The sequence below is a fragment of the Aquarana catesbeiana genome, linkage group LG09 (assembly GCF_042186555.1).
Source record: "Aquarana catesbeiana isolate 2022-GZ linkage group LG09, ASM4218655v1, whole genome shotgun sequence".
Classification (NCBI taxonomy): Eukaryota; Metazoa; Chordata; class Amphibia; order Anura; family Ranidae; genus Aquarana; species Aquarana catesbeiana.
Genome location: NC_133332.1, coordinates 193,210,237 through 193,224,485, shown reverse-complemented (window position 1 = coordinate 193,224,485; position 14,249 = coordinate 193,210,237). Strand labels below are relative to the sequence as shown.

General features: G+C 43.3%; 1 protein-coding gene across 2 annotated transcripts in view; it reads right to left on the bottom strand.

Moving 5' to 3' along the window:
* Positions 1–14,249, bottom strand: part of ARHGEF9 (Cdc42 guanine nucleotide exchange factor 9) — a 653,254-nt gene that overhangs the window by 124,346 nt on the left and 514,659 nt on the right. For both annotated transcript variants that reach the window (XM_073599469.1, XM_073599470.1), the window contains one exon: positions 13,952–14,131. In XM_073599469.1, the coding sequence (XP_073455570.1) occupies positions 13,952–14,131 (180 nt within the window). The remainder of the gene's footprint in view (positions 1–13,951; positions 14,132–14,249) is intronic.

Sequence of the window (14,249 nt, the reverse complement as noted above, 5' to 3'; positions counted from 1 at the left end):
CAGGTTAATCGCTAGTATTAGTGGTCGCTAACTACATCAGCACACAAAATACATCTAGTAGCTTGCAGTAGTGATTACTCACACACATTGGTGCATTGTGTGATGATTAGCAATTAATACTAATACTAGTGATTTTAGAAGTGTGATCTACAAAAAATTGGTTGTGTGTTCTTAGCCCTAAAGTGAACCTGTCAGACACATCAAAGTTTCCAAGTAACAACACTTGCAAAGTGCAGGTATAAAGAACCTTTGTTGATCCTGTAATCAACTTTTGCACACCTTGAAAAGCCCCTAAATTTAAGATGCACATTATATAAAGGCAGACCATCCAACATGACCCACCAGTAGATACAAAGCACTCTGCTCCTAATCAAGTTGTCTCTATATTTTTTATTTCAACCACCTAAATATATTCAATTAACTCTTATGAAGGGTTTATTTGACTACTATTTGAATAGTTTGTCATTGAAATCATAAAAAATCATTGGATTATCAAAGGTACTTGCATTAGATTGGACGCTGATAGATTTACTTTAAGCTTATGTAACTAAAAGATACAATGGATCGCACTCAAGCATAAAAATTGCTTGCATCACACATGGTATACAATTGGAATTTTTGTATTCTAACCTACTCTATAATAATGACAGCTTAAATCCAATTAATAGCCATAATTGATTGTAGCATAATACTTTATATATGGTTCATCGTCAAACATGAAAAAGCAAGTCATTTAGTGCCATTTCACACATATGCAATGCGGGAACCAGCGCGATTCCAGTGCCCATTCCGGCATTGCATAGAACTCGCAGGCAGTTCACACTTCCCTATGCGAACTGCAGGTGTCAATACAAAGTTAATGACAACCCAGATCAGTTCGCATATCGCAATACGAACTGTGAATTCGGACAGGAATCGGATCGGATGGGTGTGAACACCGATCCGATTCTGGTACGGACAAAAAAAAAAAAAGAGTCTTTCCACGATTTTGGTCCAAATGCGATGCGAATTCAGCCATACAAGCTGTATGGTTGAATTCACATTGCACAGTCATCACATGTGATCTGCACAGCAGTGCGGTTCGAATCACATGCAATGTCTGACATCGCACTGGTGTGAACCGGCTCTTAAGACAAGTTAAGCCACAAAAGTCCCACCATAAGTTCACTTTGCAATTATGATTTATATTCTTATTTCAACATGCATAAACCTTTAGATAACATGTGGCATAATTTATGGCCTGCTATAAACAAAATTCACAGGGGTTATTTGATGGTATAAATGCACTAAGATGAAGGCCATAAGGACATGTGTGGAAAGCATCAGTTTGAGACGCTTCTGAGATCATTCAGAATTCTTTGACAGGTGCATTTGACCTGCAATTGCCCTTCTGATGACCTGCATTTGACCTGCTTTAAATTGGTAGTAACTCTGCTTTATGACTTGTATATACAGGTAAGCCTATAATAAAGATTACCTGTTGGTACAGAGAATGTCTCTTAAACATGTATCGTTTAGGATATATTTACATTTGTAACAGCTGGTGATGTCACTGGCACATGTGCAGAGCGCTCTGAATGGATGGCACACTGGTGTACACTGTCCATTGAGAGTGCTTTGCCATGACCATGACTCCCATGAACATGCATGGGAGTGACGTCATCGCGGCCTGGCCATTAAAATGACCGGAGAGTGTGAACCTGGAAGGAAGCCTGGGTAAAGAGGGAAGGACAGACAACAGTGATAGCACGCGGCTGGAAGGCTTTGTTTTAAGGTAAGTCTGTCACAATGTGTTAGTATGCATCGCATGCATTAAAAACCTTGTAATGTACATAGATCACCCAGAGGGGAATGTTTTTTTCTCAACAAAAGGGGAGTTACGCTTTAAAGCAGTGAAATTCACTGCTATAAGCAAGTATAGTATGAAAAAAAAAAAATCTGATCAACTCTCCAAAGTGGTACAGTGTTATTATGGTAACACTGTATTGCTCTGGTCACAGTATTAAAAAGGAAAAGAAAAAAGATTAAAAAAAAAAAGAAAAACAAATTATGATTTTTTTTTTTTTTTTTTACATACTGTCACCAGTCAGTGTCTCTGGTCATCGCTACGTCAGTTATATGATGACGCTGTACTGCACTGGTGACAGTATGTAAAATAAATAAATAAATACATATATATATATATATATATATATATATATATATATATATATATATATATATATATACACATACACACACACAGTTGTGCTCATAAGTTTACATACCCTGGCAGAATTTATGATTTCTTGGCCATTTTTTAGAGAATATGAATGATAACACGAAAACTTTTCTTTCACTTATGGTTAGTGTTTGGCTGAAGACATTTATTATCAGTTAACTGTGTTTACCCTTTTTAGATCATAATCACAACAGAAACTACCCAAAATGACCCTGTTTAAAAGTTTACATACCCCAGTTCTTAATCCCGTGTATTGCCCCCTTTAACATCAATGACTGCTTGAAGTTTTTTGTGGTATTTGTGGGTGAGGCTCTTTATCTTCTCAGATGGTAAAGCTGATGCTAAAGCCATTCCTCCTAGCAAAAAGCCTCCAGTTCCTGTAAATTGTTGGGCTGTCTTACATGAACTGCACGTTTGAGATCTCCCCAGAGTGGCTCAATGATATTGAGGTCAGGAGACTGAGATGGCCACTCCAGAACCTTCATTTTATTCTTTTGTAGCCAATTACAGGTCAACTTGGCATTTTTGTTTTGGATCATTGTCATGTTGGAATGTCCAAGTACGTCCCATACGCAGCTTCCTGACTGATGAATGCAAATGTTCCTCCAGTATTTTTTGATAACATACTGCATTCATCTTGCCATCAATTTTGACCAAATTTCCTGTGACTTCGTAGTTCACACATCCCCAAAACATCAGCGATCCACCTCCGTGTTTCACAGCAGGAATGGTGTACCTTTCATCATAGGCCTTGTTGACTCCTATCCAAATGAAGCGTTTATGGTTGTGGCCAAAAAGCTCAATTTTGGTCTCATCACTCCAAATGACTTTGTGCCAGAAGGTTTGAGGCTTTTCTCTGTACTGTTTGGCGTATTGATACTTTGTGGCATTTGCATAGTAATTAATTTCTTCTGGCGACTCGACCATGCAGCCCATCTTTCTTCAAGTGCCTCCTCATTAAGCATCTTGAAACAGACACACCATGTGTTTTCAGAAAGTCCTGTATTTCACCTGAAGTTATTTGTGGGTTTTTCTTTGTATCCCGAACAATTTTCCTGGCAGTTGTGGCTGAAATTTTAGTTGGTCTACCTGACTGTGGTTTGGTTTCAACAGAACCTCTCATTTTCCACTTCTTGATTAGAGTTTGAACACTGCCGATTGGTATTCTCAATTCCTTGGATATCTTTTTATATCTCTTTCTTGTTTTATACAGTTCAACTACCTTTTCCCACAGATCCTTTGACAATTCTTTTACTTTCCCCATGACTCAGAATCCAGAAACGTCAGTGCAGCACTAGATGAAAGATGCAAGGGTCCGTCAGGAGTCCAGAAACTCATTGACCTTTTAGACACACACACACTAATTACAAGCAAACAGATCACAGGTGAGGCTGGTTACCTTTAATAGCCATTCAAACCCCTTTGTGTCAACTTGTGTGCATGTTATCAGGCCAAAATCAACAGAGTATTAAACTTTTAATCAGGGTCATTTGGGTAGTTTCTGTTGTGATTATGATTTAAAAAGAGTAAACACAGTTGATTGATAATAAATGGCTTCAATCAAACACTAACCATCCCTGAAAGAAAAGTTTTTGTGTTATCATTCATATTTTCTGAAAAATGGCCAAGAAACCATAAAATTCTGCCAGGGTATGTAAACTTTTAAACACAACTGTACGTATACCATCATTTGTGGACTCTATAACTTTACTACAGACTAAATAATATACACTGATTTGGGGTATTGTAAAAATGTATAATGAAATGTAGCAGAAAAAAATTATTTGTTTGCAAAATTGCATAACAGAAACGGAGAAAGGCGTGTTTTTTTCAACATTTTTGGCCTGTTTATTTAGCAAAAAAATAAAAATCCCAGTGATGATTAAATACCACCGAAAGAAATCTCTATTTGCGTGAAAAAAATGATAGAAATTTCATATGGGTACAGTGTTGATGACCGCACAATTGTCATCCAAAATGCGACAGCGCTGAAAACTGAAAATTGGCCTGGGCAGGAAGGGGGTAAAAGTGCCTGGAATGGAGGGGGTAAAGAAGGTTTTGCAAGCTGCTTGAAAAAGTTTCTGACTTGTCTTGGACGCATGCGGTTCCAAATTTCACACATCTGAGCCTCTATTGAATGGATTCAGAACGCAGCAGAGAAAGCCAACTTATGCATGCATTGTTGATTTATACTGGGTTATAAATTATATTTGGTAAAAGGTGGATGATCAGAAATTTTCAGTGTGTTGTGAATTCATCCTTATCTATCAAAATTATTGTTTCACTAAAGTAGTGCTGGGGCAATGCTTGCTTGATTATGTAAGAAAATACTCTATGCAAGATGCGGAATACATGAAAACACCATATCCATCATGTTACACTGTAACTAGCTTAGTGAGTGGAACATTATTCCCTAACACCTGCTTCTGGCAACAAATGAATATGTTCGGGCTAAGAGTAAAGATTGAGTGAGCTGTAATGGATGATGCACAGTATCCCTATGGATGTAGGAACACTTAAAAAGCAGTTCTAGATAGCAAAAGGTTCATGGTTATTTCATAGAAGAAGGATTGAGTTAAAGAGTCCTTTAGTGCATGCTGATGGTTATATCTACTGCTATGTAAGAGGTTGCTTGTTTTCATTTGAGGATGTGGTACATGAAGGGAAGGTAAACTCATGCACCCCACCTCCTTTGCATAAAGTAAGAAAGTGCTATTAATCACCACACACCATAAGCCTATAGGGCAAATTCACTGATCTGTAGGAGTTATTGTAGCTCCGATCTGTACTGTATCTCTTATGAATTTTGTATTTAATTTCACAAAGTATTATCTCCATCAAAAATCCTTTTGTCTGACTTACTCAATAGTAGGGATGAGCCGAACACCCCTGGGTTCGGTTCGCACCAGAACCTGCGAACGGACCGAAAATGCTAATTTCAAAGGCTAATTTGCATGGTATTGTCCTAAACAGGGTTTGGGGACCCGGGTCCTGCCCCAGGGGACATGTATCAATGCAAAAAAAAGTTTTAAAAATGGCCGTTTTTTCGGGAGCAGTGATTTTAATAATGCTTAAAGTGAAAAAAAAAAAGTGAAATATTCCTTTAAATATCGTACCTGGGGGGTGTCTATAGTATGCCTGTAAAGTGGCGCGTGTTTCCCATGCTTAGAACAGTCCCTGCACAAAATGACATTTTTAAAGGAATAAAAGCCATTTAAAACTGCCTGCGGCTTTAATGTAATGTTGGGTCCCGACAATATGGATGAAAATCAGTCAGACAAACGGCATGGGTACCCCCCCCCAAGTCCATTACCAGGCCCTTTGGGTCTTGTATGGATATTAAGGGGAACCCCACACCCAAATTAAAAAAAGGAAAGGCGTGGGGTCCCCAGGCCCTATATACTCTGAACAGCAGTATACAGGCGGTGCAAACAACACAGGGACTGTAGGTTTGTTGTTAAGTAGAATCTATTTGTAATTTTGAACTGGTACATTTTTAAAGTGTAGCTCCAGCCAAAAAATCTATTTTTAAGCTTTTTGGAACACATGGTGAAGGGTTATTACCCCTGTGACATTTGTTTTGCTGTCTGTGCTCCTCTTCAGAAAATTTCACCTCACTTTCTGTCCCAATGACAAATGTTTTTAGAAAATTTGGGGTTTTTAGTGAAACAAGGATTGGTGATAAAGCATCAGTGGAAAGGAGAAACGTTTTTCCCATATTAACTCTTACAAGAAAGAATTTTCCTTCCTAGGGGTAGATTTCATCTCACTTCCTGTTGTCTCCTTTCATTTGCAAGTTGGAGTCGTTTGTAAGTAGGATGTTTGAAAGTAGGGGCCTGCCCTATATACTCTGCAGAAATTGTGGCCTTAGGTGTTGGTGTTGCCACAACACTGTAAGCCCTCACAGGGCCCTGCTGTATAATATTAGATCAAGAATTGTAATTACATGCCCCTGTTGAACAGGGGCAGAAAAATTGGGCCTTTGGTGATGGTGCTGGTGCCACAACACTGTAAGTCCTCACAGTTACTCTTGGTGGACGCTGGAACGGGCCCTGCTGTGAAATATTAGATCAAGAATTGTAATTACATGCACCTGTTGAACAGGGGCAGAAAAATTGGGCCTTTGGTGGTGGTGGTGGTGCCACAACACTGTAAGTCCTCACAGTTACTCTTGGTGGGCGCTGGAACGGGCCCTGCTGTGAAATATTAGATCAAGAATTGTAATTACATGCACCTGTTGAACAGGGACAGAAAAATTGGGCCTTTGGTGGTGGTGGTGGTACTGGTGCCACAACACTAAGTCCTCACAGTTACTCTTGGTGGGAGCTGGAAAGGGCCCTTCTGTGAAATATTAGATCAAGAATTGTAATTACATGTCCCTGTTGAACAGGGACAGAAAAATTGGGCCTTAGGCACTGGTACTGGTGCCACAACACTGCAACCCCTCACAGATACTCTAGTTGGAGCGCAGGAACGAGCCCTGCTGCAAAGCATTGCATCAAAAATTGTAATTACACGCCCCTGTTAAACAGGGGTTGAAAAATTGGGCCTTAGGCACTGGTGCCACAACACTGCAACCCCTCACTGATACTCTACTTGGAGCACAGGAACGAGCCCTGCTACAAAGAATTGCATCAAAAATTGTAATTACACGCCCCTGTTAAACAGGGGCTGAAAAATTGGGCCTCAGGCACTGGTGCTGGTGCCACAACACTGCAACCCCTCACAGATACTCTAGTTGGAGCGCAGGAACGAGCCCTGCTGCAAAGAATTGCATCAAAAATTGTAATTACACGCCCCTGTTAAACAGGGGCTGAAAAATTGGGCCTTAGCCACTGGTGGCGGCGCCCAGAAACAAAAATATTCTTACAAGCTATCAGCATGATCATTGAGGAGGAAGAGGATAGTCACTCAGCATAACAGGATAGTCACTCAGCATCAGCATAGGCAGTCTTGAAGGGATCTGACATTTCAAAAAAATGTATTCGGTTACATCAGCATCAGGTGCTTGGTATCTTGGTGGTGATCCAAGACTGATTCATTTTTATGAAGGTCAGTCGATCGACTGAGTCGGTGGACAGGCGCACCCTGTGATCGGTTACAAAGCCTCCAGCAGCACTGAATGTGCGTTCCCAAAAGAACGCTGGATGCAGGACAGGCCAGTAGCTCAATTGCATACTGTGCAAGCTCTGGCCAGTGATCCATCCTCAAGACCCAGTAACCCAGAGGATTTTCGGTAGGAAAGGTGTCCAAGTCAGATCTTGCCCCTAGGTATTCCTGCACCATGTAAAACAGACGCTGGCGATGGTTGCTGGAACCAATCATACCTTGGGGCTGTGGACTAAAAAATTGTCTGAACGCATCGGTCAGACTGCCACCTTCTCCACCGCTCCTTCTTTGACTGACCGAAGCCTCGGCAACACGTTGTCCAGGAACAGGCGTTTGTAACCTCCCAGTCTCTGGAACGTGTTGCACAGACCTTTCTGCAAAGCCTCCCGAAGATGTTTCATCCTCTGCTCCCTCTGCAACGTCAAGATAAGGTCTGCAACCTTACTCTGGTAACGTAGATCAAGGAGGGTTGCCAGCCAGTAACGATCCCTCTCCTTGATACCAAGAAAACGAGGATCCTTCCGCAGGCTTTGCAGGATCAGGGAGGCCATGCAGCGTAGGTTTGCTGAGGCATTCGGTCCGGAGTCCTCTGGGTCACTAAGGACGACATGATCCGCAGCCACCTCCTCCCAGCTACGTACAAGTCCATGGGTTTCTTGGGACTGTAAATGATCCCTTAAAGACTGCTGCTGATGCTAAGTGCCAGGCTCCACCTCCAATCCTCCTCGTCCTCTTCCTGTGTGATTGGCGGGCACACAGGAACACTGTCTGGATAAAGGGGGCCTTGAGTGCTAAGGAAGTCCTCCTCTTCCTGCCTCTGTTCTGCCTCAAGTGCCCTGTCCATTATCCCACACAGCGTGTGCTCCAACAGGTGGACAAGGGGGACAGTGTCACTGATGCATGCACTGTCACTGCTCACCATCCTCGTGGCCTCCTCAAATAGTGACAGGACAGTGCATGCATCCCTGATCATGGCCCACTGGCGTGAGGGAAAAAAAAACAAGCTCCCCTGACCCTGTCCTGGTGCCATAGTCACACAGGTACTCATTGATGGCCTTCTGCTGCGTGTGCAGCCACTGCAGCATGGCCAACGTTGAGTTCCACCTGGTGGGCATGTCACAGATTAGACGGTCCTTGGGCAGGTTAAATTCCTTTTGGAGGTCTGCCAGTCGAGCACTGGCATTATATGACTGGCGGAAATGCACGCAGACTTTCCTGGCCTGCCTCAGGACATCCTGTAAGCCCGGGTACCTGCCCAAGAACCGCTGCACCACCAAGTTAAGGACGTGAGCCAAACAGGGCACATGGGTCAGTTTTCCCTGTCGGAGGGCGGAGAGGAGGTTGGTGCCATTGTCTCAAAACACCATTCCTGGCTTAAGTTGGCGTGGCGTCAACCACCTCTGAACCTGCCCCTGCAGAGCTGACAGAATCTCTTCCCCAGTATGGCTCCTGTCCCCCAAGCACACCAGCTCAAGCACCGCATGGCATCTTTTGGCCTGCGTACTTGCGTAGCCCCTTGAACGCCTACAGAGCACAGCTGGTTCCGAGGACAAAGCACAGGAAGAGGCCATGGAGGAAGAAGAAGAGGAGGGGGTGGAGAAGAGAGGTGTGTCAGAATCACCAGTAGTGGCATTTTGGAGGCGTGGTGGCGGAACAACCTCCAACACTAGTGCACCTTGTCCTGCATCCTTCCCAGCTGCCAGCAGAGTTACCCAATGCGCCGTGAAACTTAGGTAACGTCCCTGTCGATGCCTGCTGGACCACGAGTCAGCGGTAATATGCACCTTACCGCTGACCGCCCTGTCTAGCGAAGCCAAGACATTGCCTTCCACATGCCGGTAGAGAGACGGAATTGCCTTCCATGACAAAAAGTGGCGTTTGGGAACCTGCCACTGAGGAACTGCACATTCCACAAACTCACGGAAGGGGGCAGAGTCTACCAACTGAAAAGGTAGCAGTTGAAGTGCTAGCAATTTTGCCAAGCTAGCATTCAACCGCTGGGCATGTGGATGGCTGGGAGCGAACTTCTTTCTGCGGTGCATAAGCTGGGGCAGGGAAATTTGCCTGGTACAATCTGACGTCGGTGTACTGATAGCAGATTGCCCGCAAGTACTTGGCTGTGACACACTTAATTCTACACCTTCATTCTCATTCAGGTCTCAGAGAGGACTGAAGGTATAGTGGGGTTGGAGATCCCAGCTGGTGAGGAGCAAGGAGAGGTCCTCTTTGTTCTTTGGTGTGGGTTTTTTAGGTACGCTGGCCAATGAACTACATGGCAGGTCAACATATGTCTGGTCAAGCATGTGGTGCCCAAGTGGGAGATGTTTTGGCCACACGAGATACGCTTGAGACATATGTTGCAAATAGCAGCGGTGGGTTCTGATGCACTCATCTCAAAAAAGGCCCACACCAAAGAACTTTTGGAATAACGCGCAGAGACAGCAGCGCCCTGCACATGCGGAGTTCTGCGATGTGATGCAGTCAGTGTGCTGCCCTTAGGCTGGCCCCTGGAGGGCATCCTGCCTCGTTGGTGATATGCTTCCTCCTCTCTCCTATCAGGCACCCACGTGGAGTCAGTGACCTCATCATCCCCTCCCTCCTCATCACTGGAGCAAACCTGGCAGTATGCTGAAGCAGGGGGAACATGACTGCCAGATTGCTGCCCTTCTTGGGCACCCCCTCTGTCTGGACGCACGTTACTGCCTTCCTCTAGCTGAGTACCATCATCGGAGCCTTCAAAACGCTGGGCATCCTGGAGCATGTACCCAACACTGTGGTCAAACAGTTCGGGGGACTCTTCAGGAGGACATGGTGGGGCTAGGGAAGGAGTCAGTGATGCCATTGAGCCGAGGGAAGAGGCCGCGTTGGCAGATGCTTTGCCAGACAAAGTACCCTGAGCCTGGGTGAGAGAGGATGAGGAGGATGAGGACGGATTGTTCGTCCACTTGACCAAGTCTTCCGCATGTTGCGGCTCAACATGGCCAGCTGCCGAAAAAAAGGCCAAGCGTGTCCCACAGCCACGTGCTGATGAGGATGCACCGTGTCCACGACCAGCACTGTTGCCTCTAGGCACAGAGCCTGCTTGCCCTCGTTTATTGGCTTGTGACTGTCTGCCTCTCCTTGTTGGCCTTCCAGACATACTATTGGCCTGCAGTGAGATGTAGCTGCACAAAACTGAGATGTATATATACCGATTATACTGCAGCTAGCGGAATCAACTGCCTGCCTGTAGTATTATTAGTATGAGAACACCTGCACTTGTCTTCAGGTAGCTATACTGTAGGTGCAACTGTGCAGGGTACACAGTACAGTAACTGGAAATATGTCAAGAACCTGCACAAGCACCTGGCTTCAGGTAGTTATACTGTAGGTGCAACTGTGCAGGGTACACAGTACAGTAACTGGAAATACGTCAAGAGCCCACACAAGCACCTGGCTTCAGGTAGCTATACTGTAGGTGCAACTGTGCAGGGTACACAGTACAGTAACTGGAAATATGTCAAGAGCCTGCACAAGCACCTGGCTTCAGGTAGTTATACTGTAGGTGCAACTGTGCAGGGTACACAGTACAGTAACTGGAAATACGTCAAGAGCACACACAAGCACCTGGCTTCAGGTAGTTATACTGTAGGCGAAACTGTGCAGGGTACACAGTACAGTAACTGGAAATACGTCAAGAGCCCACACAAGCACCTGGCTTCAGGTAGCTATACTGTAGGTGCAACTGTGCAGGGTACACAGTACACTAACTGGAAATACTGTAAAAACACCTGCCTGCCTGTCAGTATATTAGGAAGAGAAGAAGAGGATCTAGCTAAACTGAATACAGTATATATATATATATATATATATATATATATATATATATATATATACACACACACACAACACCTGGGATGCATATATATATATACACAATACACTGTAAGTGCAGCTAACTGACTCAACCTGCCTACTCTATCTAACTTAAATCAAATGACACTGTCTCTCTGTCTATCTATCTCTCTCCAGTCTCCACTGCAACACACTACACAAGGCCGCCATGGAGGCGGCCTTATATAGTGTGAGGCGTGTACTAAACCCCCTGAGCCATAATTGGCCAAAGCCTCCTTGGCTTTGGCCAATTACAGTTCTCTGTATACACAGCGCTGTGATTGGCCAAGCATGCGGGTCATAGTGCATGCTTGGCCAATCATCAGCCAGCAATGCACTGCGATGCCGCAGTGAATTATGGGCTGTGACGCGCCACTCGAATTTGGCACGAATGGCCCATACCGTTCGTAATTCGGCGAACGACCGAACACACGATGTTCGAGTCGAACATGCATTCGAATCGAACACTTAATAGAATTTACAATTCTTTTCAACCAGAATTTTAATGTAAACATTTCCTAATGAAAATCCATGAATTTCCATTGCTGACCTTCTAATGAAATGTTGGTTTCCTCGCTATTTAGGTTTACCCACTAGATTCCATAATTTCTGAGTAACTGATTTGGAAAAATACACAGACCAGGAGAGTCGGAAAGTCCTGATCTGCATACTTGCTATAAATCAGTGACTTGGCATGATCAGTGTTATTGGTATGACAGCCATGTAACTGTTGCAGAATGAGAAGTCAGCAATGGTTTCTCTATGTTCTTAAGGTTCTCTGAAGAAACATTACTTCTAAAGTGCAAGTTTGGTCAAAAACAAACATTTGGCTTATGCTGAAAAGCCCATTCTTCAAATCCCTCTCTTTGTCTAGTTTTTTACCTGGTGACCCTGCCAAACAACAGTCCTGGGTGACTTCCTGCCTATGTGTGACAATGCTGTAATATGCCTATGGAAAAAAATGTACACAACTGTCACTCTTTACACATTTGGAGTTCAATGTATGTAGTCATGCAGCCACTATAGGAGAAGTTGTCCACTTCCATACTGAGTAGAATCGCTGTCAGCTCCACTGCACTCTCTGCTGGCAGTTAGCACTAGCAGGAGATGCTATTGTGCTGACCAAAAACCTGAAGTAATGTACCCTCAGTGCTTTTTTCTACCCACAGCCTAAGATATTAACATAGAGAAAGACAGAGATAATAGTCATGTGATCGCCGAAAAACAAATGTATTGAAGGTACTGGTTCTAAGGAAAGTTTTGGCAATATGGAAGGTTCTGCTCCTGCCCTACATGCATATGTTTATGTACAGCATCTGACTTCTGCTATGGGGCACCAACTGTACTGTGTGATTTGCAATTCCCCAGAAAATGCATACATCGCTATATATTCACATGCTCCTGCCTAGCTGATTTAGTTATGTACGGCCACATTTGTTGCAGAAACCCACAAATAAGTAGAGGGCACCAGTCAAAGTGAGAGAAAGATGTGGACTATGTAGGAAGCACTGTAAGAGATGTTCAATTTTTCCTCCTTCTTCTAGGATCTCAAAGCAGGTTATTTCGGCACTAAAACCTCAGAGTGGCATGTTTCCAGGGTGAGACTTGCATTCAACTGAAGCAGAGGCTGCTGGTATAGGATGAGTATGTGGCAACGAAAAAGGTTACTTATTAAAGCTTAGAGTATGGATTAGGTTATGGTTAGGATAAGGAGCTCATTGGTTTAATGGTTAAACCAGGGAGGGTGATTTAAATTTAACGGGTTAGGTCCAGAGATAGGATTTTTGGGGTTAAGTGTTAAGGGTGATGTTAGGGTTTGTAGTGTGGAATTAGGGGGCCAGTAAGTGTTAACGATTCATTTAAGGTTAGATGTTAATGTTTAGGTAAGGGAAAGTTATATGTTAGGAAGGCAATTTTCACTTGTACATGACACAGAGGGCCTTCTACCAAAAACTATCAGCATCAGATTCCCAGGACAAAGAACAAATGGTTTGTGGATGTTCTCTAGGGTGCACAAAAAGAGGCAAGTCCAAACAATGGAACAGGAAGTGGTGACAAAATTGTCTAATCAGGATATAGACTGCAGCAAAACATCTTTTTTTTCTATAAAATAGGAAAGGGTTAGAACTTTTATCTGATTAGTATTACTGCTGGTACATTCCTGTACAAGTAACAACTACTAACCGATTATTTGTCTTGCTATCACATCGCAAGAAGTGAGCTTAAATCTCCTAAATGAACTCACAAACAGCAATAAAAACATAACAAAAGAATTTACCTTTCCCAGGTTTTGGCTGGAGTTGGCCTTTAACTAAATTGCGCATTGTATAAAGCAGTGCAGAGTATATTAAAAAATAATAATTCTCTAATGGGGACAGACAGGTGCTGCTGGGATGCTGGGGAACTACCAAAGAGAATAATCTTAGCCCCAGTCTGCACCTCATTATTCTCCACTGCAGTTCCCTGTCATTATTTCAATGCAAGCACTCAACTGTGTCCTCAAGAGTCTCAGTGGGATAGAGTGCAGACTGCACAGCAGAGAGCAGGTCTTTATAGACCCTAAAATTTGTGTTTTTACATGGGTTAGTATTGCTGATGACAGGCTTAGAATATGAGCAAATGTTTACCAAACTGCACTTAGTCGTTATATTTTGATGGCTATACAGAAAAGCATTTTTAAACTGAATATACATCTGAACCTCCTTATTCAAGCTATGCTAAACATTCTAACAGATCATTTAAACCTACGTGTTCTAGAAAACATGGTCCTATTTCACTGAGATGTGGCTCCTCGTTATTGTACTGCTTCTCAAGGTCTCTAACAAAGCCCATCTGGAACCGGTAGATGTCTTCAATGTTTCCAAAGATAACCTTCAACTGTTCATCACTGAACATGTCTCTGCGCTTCCTGCATTGCTTTAAATAACCCTGTTAAAGAAATAAAATGAAAAAAATTACAAAAAAGGAATATAAACACACAGTAAAGAAGATCTAAATAAGCAGACCGCAACTGAAGCAATAACAGTAATAATAGGTCATGACTAGT